The following is a 25,756-nucleotide window of genomic DNA, read 5'->3' on the forward strand; positions in this document are numbered from 1 at the left end:
CCAGAACTCCACACTCTTCCAAGCTGTCCCCTCTGTTCCAGACTCATTAGAAGTTGCTCTGACAGAACAGAGAGAGAATATGTGAGTGGGCTTCAGCCATTATAACATCATTAATAAAACAGATCTGTCTATAACCTGCTGGGTCTATGAAGACCAGAGGAATCTAGACTGGAACTCCTACGTACCGCAGAGATGAGGTGGAGAGATGGAGAGATGGAGGGATGGGTAGAGGGATGGGTAGAGGGATGGAGGGAGGGATGGAGGGATAGGTAGACGGATAGGTAGAGGGATGGGTAGAGGGATGGAGGGATGGGTAGAGGGATGGGTAGAGGGATGGGTAGAGGGATGGGTAGAGGGATGGGTAGAGGGATGGGTAGAGGGATGGGTAGAGGGATGGGTAGAGGGATGGAGGGAGGGATGGGTAGAGGGATGGGTAGAGGGATGGGTAGAGGGATGGGTAGAGGGATGGGTAGAGGGATGGGTAGAGGGATGGGTAGAGGGATGGGTAGAGGGATAGGTAGAGGGATGGGTAGAGGGATGGGTAGAGGGATGGGTAGAGGGATAGTTAGAGGGATGGGTAGAGGGATGGGTAGAGGGATGGGTAGAGGGATGGGTAGAGGGATGGGTAGAGGGATGGGTAGAGTGATGGGTAGAGGGATGGGTAGATGGATGGGTAGAGGGATGGGTAGATGGATGGAGGGATGGGTAGAGGGATGGGTAGAGGGAGGGAGGGATGGGTAGAGGGAGGGAGGGATGGGTAGACGGATAGGTAGAGGGATGGGTAGAGGTATGGGTAGAGGGATAGGTAGAGGGATAGGTAGAGGGATGGGTAGAGGGATAGGTAGAGGGATAGGTAGAGGGATAGGTAGAGGGATGGGTAGAGGGATAGGTAGAGGGATATGTAGAGGGATAGGTAGAGGGATGGGTAGAGGGATGGAGGGATAGGTAGAGGGATGGGTAGAGGGATGGGTAGAGGGATGGAGGGATAGGTAGAGGGATGGAGGGATAGGTAGAGGGATGGGTAGAGGGATAGGTAGAGGGATGGGTAGAGGGATGGGTAGAGGGATAGGTAGAGGGATGGGTAGAGGGATGGAGGGATAGGTAGAGGGATGGCTAGAGGGATGGAGGGATAGGTAGAGGGATAGGTAGAGGGATAGGTAGAGGGATGGAGGGATAGGTAGAGGGATAGGTAGAGGGATAGGTAGAAGGCTAGGTAGAGGGATGGGTAGAGGGATGGAGGGATAGGTAGAGGGATAGGTAGAGGGATAGGTAGAGGGATGGGTAGAGGGATAGGTAGAGGGATAGGTAGAGGGATAGGTAGAGGGATGGGTAGAGGGATGGAGGGAGGGATGGGTAGAGGAATGGGTAGAGGGATGGGTAGATGGATGGGTAGAGGGATAGGTAGAGGGATGGGTAGAGGGATGGAGGGATGGGTAGAGAGATGGGTAGAGGGATGGAGGGATGGGTAGATGGATGGGTAGAGGGATGGGTAGATGGATGGGTAGAGGGATAGGTAGAGGGATGGAGGGATGGGTAGAGAGATACGTAGAGGGATGGGTAGAGGGATAGGTAGAGGGATGGGTAGAGGGATGGAGGGATGGGTAGAGGGATAGGTAGATGGATGGGTAGAGGGATGGAGGGATGGGTAGAGAGATGGGTAGAGGGATGGGTAGAGGGATGGGTAGAGAGATGGGTAGAGGGATGGGTAGAGGGATGGAGGGATGGGTAGAGAGATGGGTAGAGGGATGGGTAGAGGGATGGGTAGAGAGATGGGTAGAGGGATGGAGGGATGGGTAGAGGGATAGGTAGATGGATGGGTAGAGGGATGGGTAGAGAGATGGGTAGAGGGATGGGTAGAGGGATGGGTAGAGGGATGGGTAGAGGGATGGGTAGAGGGATGGAGGGATGGGTAGAGAGATACGTAGAGGGATGGGTAGGGGGATGGGTAGAGGGATGGGTAGAGGGATGGAGGGATGGGTAGAGGGATGGAGGGAGGGATGGGTAGAGGGATGGGTAGAGGGATGGAGGGAGGGATGGGTAGGGGGATGGGTAGAGGGATGGAGGGAGGGATGGGTAGGGGGATGGGTAGAGGGATGGAGGGAGGGATGGGTAGACGGATGGGTAGAGGGATGGGTAGAGGGATATGTAGAGGGATAGGTAGAGGGATGGAGGGAGGGATGGGTAGAGGGATGGGTAGAGGGATAGGTAGAGGGATGGGTAGAGGGATAGTTAGAGGGATTGGTAGAGGTATGGGTAGAGGGATAGTTAGAGGGATGGGTAGAGGGATGGGTAGAGGGATGGGTAGAGGGATGGGTAGAGGGATAGGTAGAGGGATAGGTAGAGGGATGGGTAGAGGGATGGATGGGTAGAGGGATGGGTAGAGGGATGGACGGATGGGTAGAGGGATGGGTAGAGGGATGAGTAGAGGGATGGGTAGAGGGATGAGTAGAGGGATGGGTAGAGGGATGGGTAGAGGGATAGTTAGAGGGATGGGTAGAGGGATAGTTAGAGGGATGGAGGGAGGGATGAGTAGAGGGATGGGTAGAGGGATGGGTAGAGGGATGAGTAGAGGGATGGGTAGAGGGATGAGTAGAGGGATGGGTAGAGGGATGGAGGGATGGGTAGAGGGATGGGTAGAGGGATGGAGGGATGGGTAGAGGGATGGGTAGAGGTATGGGTAGAGGGATGGGTAGATGGATGGGTAGAGGGATAGGTAGAGGGATGGAGGGATGGGTAGAGAGATACGTAGAGGGATGGAGGGATGGGTAGAGGGATAGGTAGATGGATGGGTAGAGAGATGGGTAGAGGGATGGGTAGAGAGATGGGTAGAGGGATGGGTAGAGGGATGGGTAGAGGGATGGGTAGAGGGATGGGTAGAGGGATGGAGGGATGGGTAGAGAGATGGGTAGAGGGATAGGTAGAGGGATAGTTAGAGGGATGGGTAGGGGGATGGGTAGAGGGATGGGTAGAGAGATGGGTAGAGGGATGGAGGGATGGGTAGAGGGATGGGTAGAGGGATAGGTAGAGGGATGGGTAGAGGGATGGAGGGAGGGATGGGTAGGGGGATGGGTAGAGGGATGGAGGGAGGGATGGGTAGGGGGATGGGTAGAGGGATGGAGGGAGGGATGGGTAGACGGATAGGTAGAGGGATGGGTAGAGAGATGGGTAGAGGGATGGGTAGAGGGATAGTTAGAGGGATGGAGGGAGGGATGGGTAGAGGGATGGGTAGAGGGATGGGTAGAGGGATGGGTAGAGGGATAGGTAGAGGGATGGAGGGAGGGATGGGTAGAGGGATGGGTAGAGGGATAGGTAGAGGGATGGGTAGAGGGATAGTTAGAGGGATTGGTAGAGGTATGGGTAGAGGGATAGTTAGAGGGATGGGTAGAGGGATGGGTAGAGGGATGGGTAGAGGGATGGGTAGAGGGATAGGTAGAGGGATAGGTAGAGGGATGGGTAGAGGGATGGATGGGTAGAGGGATGGGTAGAGGGATGGAGGGATGGGTAGAGGGATGGGTAGAGGGATGAGTAGAGGGATGGGTAGAGGGATGAGTAGAGGGATGGGTAGAGGGATGGGTAGAGGGATAGTTAGAGGGATGGGTAGAGGGATAGTTAGAGGGATGGAGGGAGGGATGAGTAGAGGGATGGGTAGAGGGATGGGTAGAGGGATGAGTAGAGGGATGGTAGAGGGATGAGTAGAGGGATGGGTAGAGGGATGGAGGGATGGGTAGAGGGATGGGTAGAGGGATGGAGGGATGGGTAGAGGGATAGGTAGAGGGATGGGTAGAGGGATAGGTAGAGGGATGGGTAGAGAGATGGGTAGAGGGATAGGTAGAGGGATGGAGGGATGGGTAGAGGGATGGGTAGAGGGATGGAGGGATGGGTAGAGGGATGGGTAGAGGGATAGGTAGAGGGATGGGTAGAGGGATGGGTAGAGGGAGGGAGGGATGGGTAGAGGGATGGGTAGAGAGATGGGTAGAGGGATGGGTAGAGGGATAGGTAGAGGGATGGAGGGATGGGTAGAGGGATGGGTAGAGAGAGGGAGGGATGGGTAGAGGGATGGGTAGAGGGATGGGTAGAGAGATGGGTAGAGGGATGGGTAGAGGGAGGGAGGGATGGGTAGAGGGATGGGTAGAGGGAGGGAGGGATGGGTAGAGGGATAGGTAGAGGGATGGGTAGAGGGATGGGTAGAGAGATGGGTAGAGGGATGGGTAGAGGGATGGAGGGATGGGTAGAGGGATGGGTAGAGAGAGGGAGGGATGGGTAGAGGGATGGGTAGAGAGAGGGAGGGATGGGTAGAGGGATAGGTAGAGGGATGGGTAGATGGATAGGTAGAGGGATAGGTAGAGGGATGGGTAGAGGGATGGGTAGAGGGATGGATGGGTAGAGGGATGGGTAGATGGGTAGAGGGATGGAGGGAGGGATGGGTAGAGGGATGGAGGGATGGGTAGAGGGATGGGTAGAGGGATGGGTAGAGGGATGGAGAGATGGGTAGAGGGATGGGTAGAGAGAGGGAGGGATGGGTAGAGGGATGGGTAGAGAGAGGGAGGGATTGGTAGAGGGATGGGTAGAGGGATAGGTAGAGAGAGGGAGGGATTGGTAGAGGGATGGGTAGAGGGATAGGTAGAGGGATAGTTAGAGGGAAGGGTAGAGGGAAGGGTAGAGGGATAGTTAGTGGGATGGGTAGAGGGATAGTTAGAGGGATGGGTAGATGGATGGAGGGACGGGTAGAGGGATGGGTAGAGGGATGGAGGGATGGGTAGAGGGATGGAGACCCTTCTGCTAACTCTCTATTGGAGGAGAGCAGTAAGATACAGGTTAGATAGAATTCATCATTGTGTGTCTCCTCTCTCTTTCTTGTCAATACAACAGTAACCCGGCCTCAAACAGCAAACAAAAGCACAGTGGAAAGGAACACATCCTTAGAAAGACAAAACCTTGAGAGGAGATGAGAGGAGATAGTTCTGTTTGTTCCCAGAGAGCTGCAGAATGACTGTACTCAGACAGACCATTCAGAATGACAGTACTCAGACAGACCATCCATAATGACAGTACTCAGACAGACCATTCGTAATGACAGTACTCAGACAGACCATCCATAATGGCAGTACTCAGACAGACCATTCGTAATGACAGTACTCAGACAGACCATTCATAATGGCAGTACTCAGACAGACCATCCATAATGACAGTACTCAGATAAACCATTCATAATGACAGTACTTAGACAGACCATCCATAATGACAGTACTCAGACAGACCATCCATAATGACAGTACTCAGATAAACCATTCATAATGACAGTACTCAGACAGACCATCCATAATGACAGTACTCAGACAGACCATCCATAATGACAGTACTTAGACAGACCATTCATAATGACAGTACTTAGACAGACCATTCATAATGACAGTACTCAGACAGACCATTCATAATGACAGTACTCAGACAGACCATTCATAATGACAGTACTCAGACAGACCATTCATAATGACAGTACTCAGATAGACCATCCATAATGACAGTACTCAGACAGACCATTCATAATGACAGTACTCAGACAGACCATTCATAATGACAGTACTCAGACAGACCATTCATAATGACAGTACTCAGACAGACCATTCATAATGACAGTACTCAGACAGACCATTCATAATGACAGTACTCAGACAGATCATTCATAATGACAGTACTCAGACAGACCATTCATAATGACAGTACTCAGACAGACCATTCATAATGACAGTACTCAGACAGACCATTCATAATGACAGTACTCAGACAGACCATTCATAATGACAGTACTCAGACAGACCATTCATAATGACAGTACTCAGACAGACCATTCATAATGACAGTACTCAGACAGACCATTCATAATGACAGTACTCAGACAGACCATTCATAATGACAGTACTCAGACAGACCATTCATAATGACAGTACTCAGACAGACCATTCATAATGACAGTACTCAGACAGACCATTCATAATGACAGTACTCAGACAGACCATTCATAATGACAGTACTCAGACAGACCATTCATAATGACAGTACTCAGACAGACCATTCATAATGACAGTACTCAGACAGACCATCCATAATGACAGTACTCAGAAACTCAGAGAGCTCTTTCACAGGAGAGGCAGTGATCTTCTGCTGAGTGTTATGCTGTCTGCCATTGGAAAACCTTGAGGGCTTCTCACAGCGGGACAACAACAAAACACCTGTTCATATTAATTCATTTGAAATGTCACACCTAAGCACAGTGCATTTCACCAGAGGAGGTAGTGTTTCACTTTAAAACAGCTTTGCTATCCAATCCCCAAATTCCTCTTTCTTCCTCCGGAATGTTATCGTCCTGTATCCATCTAGCCCTACTAGATCTCTCTTCAGGCATTATCTTTGGGCAGCCCCTCATCACTCAGGACCCCAGAGTGTTGATGAAATCCAGAGGAGAGAAGAGAACCATCCTGTCAGTTGTATTCCAGGCATGAATCAGCCCTGGGGTCCCGGCTTCACCTCAGTCTGTCGTGATACTGCAGCCATTCCCCGTTGGGATTCTAAACATGAATCAGCCCTGGGGTCCCGGCTTCACCTCAGTCTGTCGTGATACTGCAGCCATTCCCCGTTGGGATTCTAAACATGAATCAGCCCTGGGGTCCCGGCTTCACCTCAGTCTGTCGTGATACTGCAGCCATTCCCCGTTGGGATTCTAAACAGTCCAGAGATGACCCTGATCCTTCCTCTGACATCCATCCCTGTCCCTGACCCCCATACAGCAGTCCTAATGGTAGAGAGGGACAGGGAATCGCACACGCACTCTAGAAAGAGTGCGCGCACGCACGCACGCACGCACGCACACACACACACACACACACACACACACACACACACACACACACACACACACACACACACACACACACACACACACACACACACACACACACACACACACACACACACACACACACCAGTGTGGAGCAGGGACCCTGTGACATACCATGCAGTCCCAATAGCACACAGCACTGTGCAGGACAGGGAGCTTCTCTCTCCACCTCTCTCCTCTCCTCCCTCTGCTCTCATATCCTCTCCTCTCCTCTGCTACTCTCTCCTCTCCTACTCTCTCCTCCCTCTGCTCTCATATCCTCTCCTCTCCTCCTCCTCCTCCTCCTCCTCCTCTCCTCTCGCACACACACACACACACACACACACACACACACCAGTGTGGAGCAGGGACCCTGTGACATACCATGCAGTCCCAATAGCACACAGCACTGTGCAGGACAGGGAGCTTCTCTCTCCACCTCTCTCCTCTCCTCCCTCTGCTCTCATATCCTCTCCTCTCCTCTCCTACTCTCTCCTCCCTCTGCTCTCATATCCTCTCCTCTGCTCTCATATCCTCTCCTCTCCTCTCCTCTCATATCCTCTCCTCTCCTCTCCTCTCCCGCACACACACACACACACACACACACACACACACACACACACACACACACACACACACACACACACACACACACACACACACACACACACACACACACACACACACACACACCAGTGTGGAGCAGGGACCCTGTGACATACCATGCAGTCCCAATAGCACACAGCACTGTGCAGGACAGGGAGCTTCTCTCTCCACCTCTCTCCTCTCCTCCCTCTGCTCTCATATCCTCTCCTCTCCTCTGCTACTCTCTCCTCTCCTACTCTCTCCTCCCTCTGCTCTCATATCCTCTCCTCTCCTCCTCCACCTCTCCTCTCCTCTCATATCCTCTCCTCTCCTCCTCCACCTCTCCTCTGCTACTCTCTCCTCTCCTCTCCTACTCTCTCCTCTCCTCCCTCTGCTCTCATATCCTCTCCTCTCCTCCTCCACCTCTCCTCTCCTCTCCACCTCTCCTCTCCTCTGCTACTCTCTCCTCTCCTCTCCTATCCTACTCTCTCCTCCCTCTGCTCTCATATTCTCTCATCTCCTCCTCCACCTCTCCTCTCCTCTCCACCTCTCCTTTTCACCTCTCTCCTCTCCTCTCCTCCTCTCTCCTCTCCTCTCCTCTCCTCTCCAACTGTCCTTCTCACCCCCATCCATTAGTCATTCTGCAGATAATACTCTTTCTAATGATCCTAAACCTCCTTCACCCTCAAATGCTGTGACTTTGACATCAGAGCCACCAGCCTCATCAGAGCCACCAGCCTCATCAGACCGGCCATGATTCTCATTCATTACTGTGGCTCTGACTGAAACCCTGCAGAGTCTCATGATGCAATGGACAGACTGACGGCTCACAGACTCATGGCCATCTATTATTATTGTTATTGCTATTATTATTATTATTATTGTTATTATTATTTGTATTATTCATAATATTATGGTTATTATTATTGTTAGTAGTATTATTATTATTTGTATTGTTATTATTATTATTGTTATTATTATTGTTATTAATATGATTGTTATTATTATTGTTAGTAGCATTATTATTATTAGTAGTGTTATAATTATTATTGTTATTACTAATATTACTACTGGGAGTATTATTCGTGGAGGTATTATTATTGTTAGTATTGTCATTGGTAGTATTGTTATTATTGTTGGTATTATTGGTGTAAGTATTGCTATCATTGTTAGTGGTTTTATTATTAGTATTATTATTGTTATTATTATTAGTATTATTATTGTTAATATTAGCAGTATTATTATTGTTATTATTGGTAGTATTATTGTTGTTATTATAATTATAATTATTGTTATTATTGGTATTATTGCCAGTGTTATTGTTGTTATTATAATTATAATTATTGTTACTAGTATTGTTATTATTGTTACTAGTATTATTGTTGTTGTTATTATTGTTACTAGTATTATTATTATTGTTATTATTGTTACTGTTATTGTTACTTGTATTATTATTATCGTTATTATTATTATTGCCAGTGTTATTATTGTTAGTATTATTAGTGTTATTATTATTGTTATTATTATTGTTACTAGTATTAATTTTATTATTATTATTATTATTATTATTATTATTATCATTGTTGTTATTACTGTTGGTGTTATTATTAGTATTGTTATTACTGTTGGTGTTATTATTGTTATTATTGTTGGTGTTATTATTAGTATTGTTATTACTGCTGGTGTTATTATTGGTTAGGTTATTACTGTTGGTGTTATTATTGGTATTACTGTTGGTGTTATTATTGGTATTACTGTTGGTGTTATTATTAGTTAGGTTATTACTGTTGGTGTTATTATTAGTATTGTTATTACTGTTGGTGTTATTATTAGTATTGTTATTACTGTTGGTGTTATTATTAGTATTGTTATTACTGTTGGTGTTATTATTACTATTGTTATTATTGTTGGTGTTATTATTAGTATTGTTATTACTGTTGGTGTTATTATTGGTTAGGTTATTACTGTTGGTGTAATTATTAGTTAGGTTATTACTGTTGGTGTTATTATTAGTATTGTTATTACTGTTGGTGTTATTATTAGTATTGTTATTACTGTTGGTGTTATTATTGGTATTGTTATTACTGTTGGTGTTATTATTGGTTAGGTTATTACTGTTGGTGTTATTATTGGTTAGGTTATTACTGTTGGTGTTATTATTAGTATTGTTATTACTGTTGGTGTTATTATTGGTATTACTGTTGGTGTTATTATTGGTATTACTGTTGGTGTTATTATTAGTTAGGTTATTACTGTTGGTGTTATTATTAGTATTGTTATTACTGTTGGTGTTATTATTAGTATTGTTATTACTGTTGGTGTTATTATTAGTATTGTTATTACTGTTGGTGTTATTATTACTATTGTTATTATTGTTGGTGTTATTATTAGTATTGTTATTACTGTTGGTGTTATTATTGGTTAGGTTATTACTGTTGGTGTAATTATTAGTTAGGTTATTACTGTTGGTGTTATTATTAGTATTGTTATTACTGTTGGTGTTATTATTAGTATTGTTATTACTGTTGGTGTTATTATTAGTATTGTTATTATTGTTGGTGTTATTATTAGTATTGTTATTACTGTTGGTGTTATTATTGTTATTACTGTTGGTGTTATTATTAGTATTGTTATTACTGTTGGTGTTATTATTAGTATTACTGTTGGTGTTACTATTAGTATTGTTATTACTGTTGGTGTTATTATTGGTATTGTTATTACTGTTGGTGTTATTATTGTTATTACTGTTGGTGTTATTATTAGTATTGTTATTACTGTTGGTGTTATTATTAGTATTGTTATTACTGTTGGTGTTATTATTGGTTAGGTTATTACTGTTGGTGTTATTATTGGTTAGGTTATTACTGTTGGTGTTATTATTGGTATTACTGTTGGTGTTATTATTAGTATTGTTATTACTGTTGGTGTTATTATTAGTATTGTTATTACTGTTGGTGTTATTATTAGTATTGTTATTACTGTTGGTGTTATTATTAGTATTGTTATTACTGTTGGTGTTATTATTAGTTAGGTTATTACTGTTGGTGTTATTATTAGTATTGTTATTACTGTTGGTGTTATTATTAGTATTGTTATTACTGTTGGTGTTATTATTAGTATTGTTATTACTGTTGGTGTTATTATTAGTATTGTTATTACTGTTGGTGTTATTATTGGTATTACTGTTGGTGTTATTATTGGTATTACTGTTGGTGTTATTATTGGTTAGGTTATTACTGTTGGTGTTATTATTAGTATTGTTATTACTGTTGGTGTTATTATTAGTATTGTTATTACTGTTGGTGTTATTATTAGTATTGTTATTACTGTTGGTGTTATTATTAGTATTGTTATTACTGTTGGTGTTATTATTAGTTAGGTTATTACTGTTGGTGTTACTATTAGTATTGTTATTACTGTTGGTGTTATTATTAGTATTGTTATTACTGTTGGTGTTATTATTGGTATTACTGTTGGTGTTATTATTGGTATTGTTATTACTGTTGGTGTTATTATTGGTTAGGTTATTACTGTTGGTGTTATTATTGGTTAGGTTATTACTGTTGGTGTTATTATTAGTATTGTTATTACTGTTGGTGTTATTATTGGTATTACTGTTGGTGTTATTGTTGTTATTATTGTTGGTGTTATTATTAGTATTGTTATTACTGTTGGTGTTATTATTAGTATTGTTATTACTGTTGGTGTTATTATTGGTATTGTTATTACTGTTGGTGTTATTATTAGTATTGTTATTACTGTTGGTGTTATTATTAGTATTGTTATTACTGTTGGTGTTATTATTAGTATTGTTATTACTGTTGGTGTTATTATTGGTATTGTTATTACTGTTGGTGTTATTATTGGTTAGGTTATTACTGTTGGTGTTATTATTGGTTAGGTTATTACTGTTGGTGTTATTATTAGTATTGTTATTACTGTTGGTGTTATTATTGGTATTACTGTTGGAGTTATTGTTGTTATTATTGTTGGTGTTATTATTAGTATTGTTATTACTGTTGGTGTTATTATTGGTTAGGTTATTACTGTTGGTGTTATTATTAGTATTGTTATTATTGTTGGTGTTATTATTAGTATTGTTATTACTGTTGGTGTTATTATTGGTTAGGTTATTACTGTTGGTGTTATTATTAGTATTGTTATTACTGTTGGTGTTATTATTAGTATTGTTATTACTGTTGGTGTTATTATTAGTATTGTTATTACTGTTGGTGTTATTATTAGTATTGTTATTACTGTTGGTGTTATTATTAGTATTGTTATTACTGTTGGTGTTATTATTGGTATTGTTATTACTGTTGGTGTTATTGTTGTTATTATTGTTGGTGTTATTATTAGTATTGTTATTACTGTTGGTGTTATTATTAGTATTGTTATTACTGTTGGTGTTATTATTAGTATTGTTATTACTGTTGGTGTTATTATTAGTATTGTTATTACTGTTGGTGTTATTATTGGTATTGTTATTACTGTTGGTGTTATTGTTGTTATTATTGTTGGTGTTATTATTAGTATTGTTATTACTGTTGGTGTTATTATTAGTATTGTTATTACTGTTGGTGTTATTATTGGTATTGTTATTACTGTTGGTGTTATTATTGTTGGTGTTATTATTAGTATTGTTATTACTGTTGGTGTTATTATTAGTATTGTTATTACTGTTGGTGTTATTATTAGTATTGTTATTACTGTTGGTGTTATTATTAGTATTGTTATTACTGTTGGTGTTATTATTGGTATTGTTATTACTGTTGGTGTCAGTGTTGTTATTATTGTTGGTGTTATTATTGGTATTGTTATTACTGTTGGTGTTATTATTAGTATTGTTATTACTGTTGGTGTTATTATTGGTATTGTTATTACTGTTGGTGTTATTATTAGTATTGTTATTACTGTTGGTGTTATTATTAGTATTGTTATTACTCTTGGTGTTATTGTTAGTATTGTTATTACTGTTGGTGTTATTATTAGTATTGTTATTACTGTTGGTGTTATTATTCGTATTGTTATTACTGTTGGTGTTATTATTAGTATTGTTATTATTGTTGGTGTTATTATTAGTATTGTTATTACTGTTGGTGTTATTATTAGTTAGGTTATTACTGTTGGTGTTATTATTAGTATTGTTATTACTGTTGGTGTTATTATTGGTATTACTGTTGGTGTTATTATTAGTATTGTTATTACTGTTGGTGTTATTATTGGTATTGTTATTACTGTTGGTGTCAGTGTTGTTATTATTGTTGGTGTTATTATTGGTATTGTTATTACTGTTGGTGTTATTATTAGTATTGTTATTACTGTTGGTGTTATTATTAGTATTGTTATTACTGTTGGTGCTATTATTAGTATTGTTATTACTGTTGGTGTTATTATTAGTATTGTTATTATTGTTGGTGTTATTATTAGTATTGTTATTACTGTTGGTGTTATTATTGTTATTACTGTTGGTGTTATTATTAGTATTGTTATTACTGTTGGTGTTATTATTAGTATTACTGTTGGTGTTACTATTAGTATTGTTATTACTGTTGGTGTTATTATTGGTATTGTTATTACTGTTGGTGTTATTATTGTTATTACTGTTGGTGTTATTATTAGTATTGTTATTACTGTTGGTGTTATTATTAGTATTGTTATTACTGTTGGTGTTATTATTGGTTAGGTTATTACTGTTGGTGTTATTATTGGTTAGGTTATTACTGTTGGTGTTATTATTGGTATTACTGTTGGTGTTATTATTAGTATTGTTATTACTGTTGGTGTTATTATTAGTATTGTTATTACTGTTGGTGTTATTATTAGTATTGTTATTACTGTTGGTGTTATTATTAGTATTGTTATTACTGTTGGTGTTATTATTAGTTAGGTTATTACTGTTGGTGTTATTATTAGTATTGTTATTACTGTTGGTGTTATTATTAGTATTGTTATTACTGTTGGTGTTATTATTAGTATTGTTATTACTGTTGGTGTTATTATTAGTATTGTTATTACTGTTGGTGTTATTATTGGTATTACTGTTGGTGTCATTATTGGTATTACTGTTGGTGTTATTATTGGTTAGGTTATTACTGTTGGTGTTATTATTAGTATTGTTATTACTGTTGGTGTTATTATTAGTATTGTTATTACTGTTGGTGTTATTATTAGTATTGTTATTACTGTTGGTGTTATTATTAGTATTGTTATTACTGTTGGTGTTATTATTAGTTAGGTTATTACTGTTGGTGTTACTATTAGTATTGTTATTACTGTTGGTGTTATTATTAGTATTGTTATTACTGTTGGTGTTATTATTGGTATTACTGTTGGTGTTATTATTGGTATTGTTATTACTGTTGGTGTTATTATTGGTTAGGTTATTACTGTTGGTGTTATTATTGGTTAGGTTATTACTGTTGGTGTTATTATTAGTATTGTTATTACTGTTGGTGTTATTATTGGTATTACTGTTGGTGTTATTGTTGTTATTATTGTTGGTGTTATTATTAGTATTGTTATTACTGTTGGTGTTATTATTAGTATTGTTATTACTGTTGGTGTTATTATTGGTATTGTTATTACTGTTGGTGTTATTATTAGTATTGTTATTACTGTTGGTGTTATTATTAGTATTGTTATTACTGTTGGTGTTATTATTAGTATTGTTATTACTGTTGGTGTTATTATTAGTATTGTTATTACTGTTGGTGTTATTATTAGTTAGGTTATTACTGTTGGTGTTATTATTAGTATTGTTATTACTGTTGGTGTTATTATTAGTATTGTTATTACTGTTGGTGTTATTATTAGTATTGTTATTACTGTTGGTGTTATTATTAGTATTGTTATTACTGTTGGTGTTATTATTGGTATTACTGTTGGTGTTATTATTGGTATTACTGTTGGTGTTATTATTGGTTAGGTTATTACTGTTGGTGTTATTATTAGTATTGTTATTACTGTTGGTGTTATTATTAGTATTGTTATTACTGTTGGTGTTATTATTAGTATTGTTATTACTGTTGGTGTTATTATTAGTATTGTTATTACTGTTGGTGTTATTATTAGTTAGGTTATTACTGTTGGTGTTACTATTAGTATTGTTATTACTGTTGGTGTTATTATTAGTATTGTTATTACTGTTGGTGTTATTATTGGTATTACTGTTGGTGTTATTATTGGTATTGTTATTACTGTTGGTGTTATTATTGGTTAGGTTATTACTGTTGGTGTTATTATTGGTTAGGTTATTACTGTTGGTGTTATTATTAGTATTGTTATTACTGTTGGTGTTATTATTGGTATTACTGTTGGTGTTATTGTTGTTATTATTGTTGGTGTTATTATTAGTATTGTTATTACTGTTGGTGTTATTATTAGTATTGTTATTACTGTTGGTGTTATTATTGGTATTGTTATTACTGTTGGTGTTATTATTAGTATTGTTATTACTGTTGGTGTTATTATTAGTATTGTTATTACTGTTGGTGTTATTATTAGTATTGTTATTACTGTTGGTGTTATTATTGGTATTGTTATTACTGTTGGTGTTATTATTGGTTAGGTTATTACTGTTGGTGTTATTATTGGTTAGGTTATTACTGTTGGTGTTATTATTAGTATTGTTATTACTGTTGGTGTTATTATTGGTATTACTGTTGGAGTTATTGTTGTTATTATTGTTGGTGTTATTATTAGTATTGTTATTACTGTTGGTGTTATTATTGGTTAGGTTATTACTGTTGGTGTTATTATTAGTATTGTTATTATTGTTGGTGTTATTATTAGTATTGTTATTACTGTTGGTGTTATTATTGGTTAGGTTATTACTGTTGGTGTTATTATTAGTATTGTTATTACTGTTGGTGTTATTATTAGTATTGTTATTACTGTTGGTGTTATTATTAGTATTGTTATTACTGTTGGTGTTATTATTAGTATTGTTATTACTGTTGGTGTTATTATTAGTATTGTTATTACTGTTGGTGTAATTATTGGTATTGTTATTACTGTTGGTGTTATTGTTGTTATTATTGTTGGTGTTATTATTAGTATTGTTATTACTGTTGGTGTTATTATTAGTATTGTTATTACTGTTGGTGTTATTATTGGTATTGTTATTACTGTTGGTGTTATTATTGTTGGTGTTATTATTAGTATTGTTATTACTGTTGGTGTTATTATTAGTATTGTTATTACTGTTGGTGTTATTATTAGTATTGTTATTACTGTTGGTGTTATTATTAGTATTGTTATTACTGTTGGTGTTATTATTGGTATTGTTATTACTGTTGGTGTCAGTGTTGTTATTATTGTTGGTGTTATTATTGGTATTGTTATTACTGTTGGTGTTATTATTAGTATTGTTATTACTGTTGGTGTTATTATTGGTATTGTTATTACTGTTGGTGTTATTATTAGTATTGTTATTACTGTTGGTGTTATTATTAGTATTGTTATTACTCTTGGTGTTATTGTTAGTATTGTTATTACTGTTGGTGTTATTATTAGTATTGTTATTACTGTTGGTGTTATTATTCGTATTGTTATTACTGTTGGTGTTATTATTAGTATTGTTATTATTGTTGGTGTTATTATTAGTATTGTTATTACTGTTGGTGTTATTATTAGTTAGGTTATTACTGTTGGTGTTATTATTAGTATTGTTATTACTGTTGGTGTTATTATTGGTATTACTGTTGGTGTTATTATTAGTATTGTTATTACTGTTGGTGTTATTATTGGTATTGTTATTACTGTTGGTGTCAGTGTTGTTATTATTGTTGGTGTTATTATTGGTATTGTTATTACTGTTGGTGTTATTATTAGTATTGTTATTACTGTTGGTGTTATTATTAGTATTGTTATTACTGTTGGTGTTATTATTAGTATTGTTATTACTGTTGGTGTTATTATTAGTATTGTTATTATTGTTGGTGTTATTATTAGTATTGTTATTACTGTTGGTGTTATTATTGTTATTACTGTTGGTGTTATTATTAGTATTGTTATTACTGTTGGTGTTATTATTAGTATTACTGTTGGTGTTACTATTAGTATTGTTATTACTGTTGGTGTTATTATTGGTATTGTTATTACTGTTGGTGTTATTATTGTTATTACTGTTGGTGTTATTATTAGTATTGTTATTACTGTTGGTGTTATTATTAGTATTGTTATTACTGTTGGTGTTATTATTGGTTAGGTTATTACTGTTGGTGTTATTATTGGTTAGGTTATTACTGTTGGTGTTATTATTGGTATTACTGTTGGTGTTATTATTAGTATTGTTATTACTGTTGGTGTTATTATTAGTATTGTTATTACTGTTGGTGTTATTATTAGTATTGTTATTACTGTTGGTGTTATTATTAGTTAGGTTATTACTGTTGGTGTTATTATTAGTATTGTTATTACTGTTGGTGTTATTATTAGTATTGTTATTACTGTTGGTGTTATTATTAGTATTGTTATTACTGTTGGTGTTATTATTAGTATTGTTATTACTGTTGGTGTTATTATTGGTATTACTGTTGGTGTCATTATTGGTATTACTGTTGGTGTTATTATTGGTTAGGTTATTACTGTTGGTGTTATTATTAGTATTGTTATTACTGTTGGTGTTATTATTAGTATTGTTATTACTGTTGGTGTTATTATTAGTATTGTTATTACTGTTGGTGTTATTATTAGTATTGTTATTACTGTTGGTGTTATTATTAGTTAGGTTATTACTGTTGGTGTTACTATTAGTATTGTTATTACTGTTGGTGTTATTATTAGTATTGTTATTACTGTTGGTGTTATTATTGGTATTACTGTTGGTGTTATTATTGGTATTGTTATTACTGTTGGTGTTATTATTGGTTAGGTTATTACTGTTGGTGTTATTATTGGTTAGGTTATTACTGTTGGTGTTATTATTAGTATTGTTATTACTGTTGGTGTTATTATTGGTATTACTGTTGGTGTTATTGTTGTTATTATTGTTGGTGTTATTATTAGTATTGTTATTACTGTTGGTGTTATTATTAGTATTGTTATTACTGTTGGTGTTATTATTGGTATTGTTATTACTGTTGGTGTTATTATTAGTATTGTTATTACTGTTGGTGTTATTATTAGTATTGTTATTACTGTTGGTGTTATTATTAGTATTGTTATTACTGTTGGTGTTATTATTGGTATTGTTATTACTGTTGGTGTTATTATTGGTTAGGTTATTACTGTTGGTGTTATTATTGGTTAGGTTATTACTGTTGGTGTTATTATTAGTATTGTTATTACTGTTGGTGTTATTATTGGTATTACTGTTGGAGTTATTGTTGTTATTATTGTTGGTGTTATTATTAGTATTGTTATTACTGTTGGTGTTATTATTGGTTAGGTTATTACTGTTGGTGTTATTATTAGTATTGTTATTATTGTTGGTGTTATTATTAGTATTGTTATTACTGTTGGTGTTATTATTGGTTAGGTTATTACTGTTGGTGTTATTATTAGTATTGTTATTACTGTTGGTGTTATTATTAGTATTGTTATTACTGTTGGTGTTATTATTAGTATTGTTATTACTGTTGGTGTTATTATTGGTTAGGTTATTACTGTTGGTGTTATTATTAGTATTGTTATTACTGTTGGTGTTATTATTGGTATTACTGTTGGTGTTATTGTTGTTATTATTGTTGGTGTTATTATTAGTATTGTTATTACTGTTGGTGTTATTATTAGTATTGTTATTACTGTTGGTGTTATTATTGGTATTGTTATTACTGTTGGTGTTATTATTAGTATTGTTATTACTGTTGGTGTTATTATTAGTATTGTTATTACTGTTGGTGTTATTATTAGTATTGTTATTACTGTTGGTGTTATTATTGGTATTGTTATTACTGTTGGTGTTATTATTGGTTAGGTTATTACTGTTGGTGTTATTATTGGTTAGGTTATTACTGTTGGTGTTATTATTAGTATTGTTATTACTGTTGGTGTTATTATTGGTATTACTGTTGGAGTTATTGTTGTTATTATTGTTGGTGTTATTATTAGTATTGTTATTACTGTTGGTGTTATTATTGGTTAGGTTATTACTGTTGGTGTTATTATTAGTATTGTTATTATTGTTGGTGTTATTATTAGTATTGTTATTACTGTTGGTGTTATTATTGGTTAGGTTATTACTGTTGGTGTTATTATTAGTATTGTTATTACTGTTGGTGTTATTATTAGTATTGTTATTACTGTTGGTGTTATTATTAGTATTGTTATTACTGTTGGTGTTATTATTAGTATTGTTATTACTGTTGGTGTTATTATTAGTATTGTTATTACTGTTGGTGTTATTATTGGTATTGTTATTACTGTTGGTGTTATTGTTGTTATTATTGTTGGTGTTATTATTAGTATTGTTATTACTGTTGGTGTTATTATTAGTATTGTTATTACTGTTGGTGTTATTATTGGTATTGTTATTACTGTTGGTGTTATTATTGTTGGTGTTATTATTAGTATTGTTATTACTGTTGGTGTTATTATTAGTATTGTTATTACTGTTGGTGTTATTATTAGTATTGTTATTACTGTTGGTGTTATTATTAGTATTGTTATTACTGTTGGTGTTATTATTGGTATTGTTATTACTGTTGGTGTCAGTGTTGTTATTATTGTTGGTGTTATTATTGGTATTGTTATTACTGTTGGTGTTATTATTAGTATTGTTATTACTGTTGGTGTTATTATTGGTATTGTTATTACTGTTGGTGTTATTATTAGTATTGTTATTACTGTTGGTGTTATTATTAGTATTGTTATTACTCTTGGTGTTATTGTTAGTATTGTTATTACTGTTGGTGTTATTATTAGTATTGTTATTACTGTTGGTGTTATTATTCGTATTGTTATTACTGTTGGTGTTATTATTAGTATTGTTATTATTGTTGGTGTTATTATTAGTATTGTTATTACTGTTGGTGTTATTATTAGTTAGGTTATTACTGTTGGTGTTATTATTAGTATTGTTATTACTGTTGGTGTTATTATTGGTATTACTGTTGGTGTTATTATTAGTATTGTTATTACTGTTGGTGTTATTATTGGTATTGTTATTACTGTTGGTGTCAGTGTTGTTATTATTGTTGGTGTTATTATTGGTATTGTTATTACTGTTGGTGTTATTATTAGTATTGTTATTACTGTTGGTGTTATTATTAGTATTGTTATTACTGTTGGTGTTATTATTAGTATTGTTATTACTGTTGGTGTTATTATTAGTATTGTTATTATTGTTGGTGTTATTATTAGTATTGTTATTACTGTTGGTGTTATTATTGTTATTACTGTTGGTGTTATTATTAGTATTGTTATTACTGTTGGTGTTATTATTAGTATTACTGTTGGTGTTACTATTAGTATTGTTATTACTGTTGGTGTTATTATTGGTATTGTTATTACTGTTGGTGTTATTATTGTTATTACTGTTGGTGTTATTATTAGTATTGTTATTACTGTTGGTGTTATTATTAGTATTGTTATTACTGTTGGTGTTATTATTGGTTAGGTTATTACTGTTGGTGTTATTATTGGTTAGGTTATTACTGTTGGTGTTATTATTGTTATTACTGTTGGTGTTATTATTGTTATTACTGTTGGTGTTATTATTAGTATTGTTATTACTGTTGGTGTTATTATTAGTATTGTTATTACTGTTGGTGTTATTATTAGTATTGTTATTACTGTTGGTGTTATTATTAGTTAGGTTATTACTGTTGGTGTTATTATTAGTATTGTTATTACTGTTGGTGTTATTATTAGTATTGTTATTACTGTTGGTGTTATTATTAGTATTGTTATTACTGTTGGTGTTATTATTGGTATTACTGTTGGTGTTATTATTGGTATTACTGTTGGTGTTATTATTGGTTAGGTTATTACTGTTGGTGTTATTATTAGTATTGTTATTACTGTTGGTGTTATTATTGTTATTACTGTTGGTGTTATTATTAGTATTGTTATTACTGTTGGTGTTATTATTAGTATTGTTATTACTGTTGGTGTTATTATTAGTATTGTTATTACTGTTGGTGTTATTATTAGTATTGTTATTACTGTTGGTGTTATTATTAGTATTGTTATTACTGTTGGTGTTATTATTAGTTAGGTTATTACTGTTGGTGTTATTATTAGTATTGTTATTACTGTTGGTGTTATTATTAGTATTGTTATTACTGTTGGTGTTATTATTGGTATTACTGTTGGTGTTATTATTGGTATTGTTATTACTGTTGGTGTTATTATTGGTTAGGTTATTACTGTTGGTGTTATTATTGGTTAGGTTATTACTGTTGGTGTTATTATTAGTATTGTTATTACTGTTGGTGTTATTATTGGTATTACTGTTGGTGTTATTGTTGTTATTATTGTTGGTGTTATTATTAGTATTGTTATTACTGTTGGTGTTATTATTAGTATTGTTATTACTGTTGGTGTTATTATTGGTGTTGTTATTACTGTTGGTGTTATTATTAGTATTGTTATTACTGTTGGTGTTATTATTAGTATTGTTATTACTGTTGGTGTTATTATTAGTATTGTTATTACTGTTGGTGTTATTATTGGTATTGTTATTACTGTTGGTGTTATTATTGGTTAGGTTATTACTGTTGGTGTTATTATTGGTTAGGTTATTACTGTTGGTGTTATTATTGGTTAGGTTATTACTGTTGGTGTTATTATTAGTATTGTTATTACTGTTGGTGTTATTATTGGTATTGTTATTACTGTTGGTGTTATTATTAGTATTGTTATTACTGTTGGTGTTATTATTAGTATTGTTATTACTGTTGGTGTTATTATTAGTATTGTTATTACTGTTGGTGTTATTGTTGTTATTATTGTTGGTGTTATTATTAGTATTGTTATTACTGTTGGTGTTATTATTAGTATTGTTATTACTGTTGGTGTTATTATTAGTATTGTTATTACTCTTGGTGTTATTATTAGTATTGTTATTACTGTTGGTGTTATTATTAGTATTGTTATTACTGTTGGTGTTATTGTTGTTATTATTGTTGGTGTTATTATTAGTATTGTTATTACTGTTGGTGTTATTATTAGTATTGTTATTATTGTTGGTGTTATTATTGGTATTGTTATTACTGTTGGTGTTATTATTAGTATTGTTATTACTGTTGGTGTTATTATTGTTATTACTGTTGGTGTTATTATTAGTATTGTTATTACTGTTGGTGTTATTATTGGTATTACTGTTGGTGTTATTATTAGTATTGTTATTACTGTTGGTGTTATTATTAGTATTGTTATTACTGTTGGTGTTATTATTAGTATTGTTATTACTGTTGGTGTTATTATTAGTATTGTTATTACTGTTGGTGTTATTATTGGTATTGTTATTACTGTTGGTGTCAGTGTTGTTATTATTGTTGGTGTTATTATTGGTATTGTTATTACTGTTGGTGTTATTATTAGTATTGTTATTACTGTTGGTGTTATTATTGGTATTGTTATTACTGTTGGTGTTATTATTAGTATTGTTATTACTGTTGGTGTTATTATTGGTATTGTTATTACTGTTGGTGTTATTATTAGTATTGTTATTACTGTTGGTGTTATTATTAGTATTGTTATTACTGTTGGTGTTATTATTAGTATTGTTATTATTGTTGGTGTTATTATTAGTATTGTTATTACTGTTGGTGTTATTATTAGTTAGGTTATTACTGTTGGTGTTATTATTAGTATTGGTATTACTGTTGGTGTTATTATTGGTATTACTGTTGGTGTTATTATTGGTATTACTGTTGGTGTTATTATTAGTATTGTTATTACTGTTGGTGTTAGTATTGTTATTACTGTTGGTGTTATTATTAGTATTGTTATTACTGTTGGTGTTATTATTGTTATTATTGTTGGTGTTATTATTGTTACTATTATTGTTCTTATTATTGTTGTTGTTATTAGGGTTGTCCTTGGTTAAAACTTCTCTAGGATAGGGGGTAGCATTTTCACGTTTGGATGAAAAGCATACCCAAATTCAACTGCCAGCTACTCATCCCCAGAAGATAAGATATGCATATTGTTAGTAGATTTGGATAGAAAACACTCTGATGTTTCTAAAACTGTTTGAATCATGTCTGTGAGTATAACATAACTTATTTAGCAGGCGAAACCCCGAAGACAAACCATTCAGATTCTTTTTTTCTCTTTTCAATGGATTTTCATTGGGAATACAGATTTCTAATTGACCTTCTTGCAGTTCCTACCGCTTCCACTGGATGTCAACACTCTTTAGAAATTGGTTGAGGGTTTTTCCTTTGTGTTATGAAGAAGTACGGCCATTTTGAATCAGGGTCACTTGTTGTGTCCTGTTTGTTAGAGGCACATGACCAGAAAGCTGGCTACAGTATTTTTTTAATCCTTTATTGAACACAGATCATCCCGTCTTCAATTTTATTGATTATTTACGTAAAAAAATACCTAAAGTTGAATTACAAAAGTAGTTTGAAATGTTTTGGCAAAGTTTACAGGTAACTTTTGAGATATTTTGTAGTCAAGTTTCACAAGTTGGAACCAGTGTTTTTCCTGGTACAACGGCGCCAAATAAATGGACATTTTGGATATATATCGACGGAATTAATCGAACGAAAGGACCATTTGTGATGTTTATGGGACATATTGGAGTGCCAACAACAGAAGCTCGTCAAAGGTAAGGCATGAATTATATTTTTTATTTCTGCATTTTGTGTCGCTCCTGCAGGGTTGAAATATGTTTCTCTCTCTTTGTTTACTATGGTGCTAACTCAGATAATAGCATCGTTTGCTTTCGCCGAAAAGCCTATTTGAATTCTGACATGTTGGCTGGATTCACGACCAGTGTAGCTTTAATTTGGTATCTTTCATGTGTGATTTAATGAAAGTTAGATTTTTATAGTAATTTATTTGAATATGGCGCTCTGCATTTTCTCTGGCTTTTGGCCAAGTGAGACAGTAGCGTCCTGCCTAAACTCAGATTTTTGGATATAAATATGAACTTTACCGAACAAAACATACATGTATTGTGTAACATGAAGTCCTATGAGTGTCATCTGATGAAGATCATCAAAGCTTAGTGATTAATTTGATCTCTATTTCTGCTTTTTGTTACTCCTCTCTTTGGCTGGAAAAATGGCTGTGTTTTTTGGTGGATATGTACTGACCTAACATAATCATTTGGTGTGCTTTCGCCGTATATCCTTTTTGAAATCAGACATGTTGGCTGGATTCACAACAAGTGTAGCTTTAATTTGGTGTCTTTCATGTGTGATTTCATGATAGTTTGATTTTTATAGGAAAATATTTTAATTTGGCACTCTGCATTTTCACTGGCTTGTGGCCCATATCCCAGAGAAGTTAATGAAATGACAAAACATTACTAACAGGTGTGTGTGGTGAATTGGGAACATGGTTGAAGCCGTGCAGCTGGAGGGATGTGTGGTGGATACTGTAAATAATCAACAACGTAGCAACTGGATGTCATAAGGTGAATGCACCAATTTGTAAGTCGCTCTGGATAAGAGCGTCTGCTAAATGACTTAAATGTAAATGTAAATGTAAACTCATTTTGCACCCGTCACAAGGTGAAATATTTTAGGCTCTATGTGGAAGTCCACGAGACGACCAAAGGACATGAAACTCAGACTACAGCCAATGCTTTGGTAGATCACATCGAAAACCACACGCGTCACAATACTCATGTACATTACTTGATATTCTGAAACATATTTAGTAATTAGACGGAAGAGAAATGAACCGATCAGCAGAACAGACAAATCAAATACTACTCCAAATTGCAGAATTCATTTGTGAAGTATTTACATTTTTTGGGGCGTAAACATTCGTCCTTTGATATCATGAATGTATCGATCTTCTCTCTGTGAAGTTTCTAGAAAGCATTGAAACTGGTCTCGATGTTCTGACTCTGTAATGTCCCCCTCGAGCGCTGAATCAAGAGGCATCTTCCATATTCATCAGGTTATTGCTCAGAGTCCACTTTCTCAGCTACAGATGGTTCATTAGTGGATTCAATTCACACCAGTATCTTTATTCATGTAAATATGAAGATAAACAAACAAAAAACTGCAAGTTATATGACAATGTGTGTACGTTGTCATGAGAGCACAACATTAGTTAGACTGTAGGGAGTACTACTGCCTAACTCACCAGTCCATCCAGCCAGACAGCGACAGTCGCCTCTCACAGGGTCACAGCCATCGGCATGGATACAGTCACACTGCTCTCGACACTGTTCTCCATACGTGCCCTCCTGAAAACAGCAACGTTAACATTACACCAAAATAAACTTTACACTCATATACTGTATATAGGCTTATACGTTTGCTTTTTGTGTTCTTTGGCACAGGCACTATGGCGGTCTGCTTAAAACATGTTGGTATTACAGACTCAGACAGGAAGAGGTTGAAAATGTGAGTGAAGACACTTGCCAGTTGGTCAGCGAATGCTCAGAGTACACATCCTGGTAATCCGTCCTGCGGCCTTGTGAATGTTGACCTGTTTAAAGGTCTTACCCACATCGGCTGCAGAGAGCGTGATCACACAGGCTTCCAGAACAGCTGGTGCTCTCATGCATATTTCAGTGTTATTTGTCTCGAACCGAGCATAGAAGTAGTTTAGCTCGTCTGGTAGGCTTGTGTTACTGGGCAGCTCTCGGCTGTGCTTCTCTTCGTAGTAGTTTGTAATGGTTTGCAAGCCCTGCTACATCCGACGAGCGTCAGAGCCGGTGTAGTACGATTCAATCTTAGTCCTGTATTGATGCTTTGCCTGTTTGATGGTTCGGAGGGCATAGCGGGATTTCTTATAAGCTTCCAGGTTAGAGTCCTTTAGCCTTTAGCTCAGTGCCTGTATTTAAGTTTCCCTGCATTAAAGTCTCCGGCCACTAGAAGCACCACCTCTGGGTGAACGTTCTCTTGTTTGCTTATGGCGGAATACAGCTCATTCAATGCTGTCTTAGTGCCAACCTCTGACTGTGGTGGAATGTAAACAGCTACGAAAAATAGCTCTAGTCTTGTGTATTCCATTTTATTCCTCTTGAGTTACTATATTCTGTATCGTTGGGAAGGGCTCGTAAGCGAGCATTTCACGGTAAAGTCTACACCAGTTTTATTTGGCGCATGTGACAAATACAAAGTGATTTGTTTGATTTCTTTCTCTCTCTCTCTCTCTCTCTCTCTACCTCTCTCTCTCTGTCTCTCTACCTCTCGCTCTCTACCGCTCTTCTCT

General features: G+C 35.7%; 1 protein-coding gene across 1 annotated transcript in view; it reads right to left on the minus strand.

Annotated features, from left to right (window-relative positions):
* LOC129834841 (multiple epidermal growth factor-like domains protein 11) overlaps positions 1–25,756 on the minus strand; it is a 355,101-nt gene that overhangs the window by 47,618 nt on the left and 281,727 nt on the right. The window contains exon 13 of the mRNA XM_055900156.1: positions 24,680–24,782. Within this exon, the coding sequence (XP_055756131.1) occupies positions 24,680–24,782 (103 nt within the window). The remainder of the gene's footprint in view (positions 1–24,679; positions 24,783–25,756) is intronic.

This window comes from Salvelinus fontinalis, chromosome 35 (assembly GCF_029448725.1).
Source record: "Salvelinus fontinalis isolate EN_2023a chromosome 35, ASM2944872v1, whole genome shotgun sequence".
Taxonomy (NCBI): Eukaryota; Metazoa; Chordata; class Actinopteri; order Salmoniformes; family Salmonidae; genus Salvelinus; species Salvelinus fontinalis.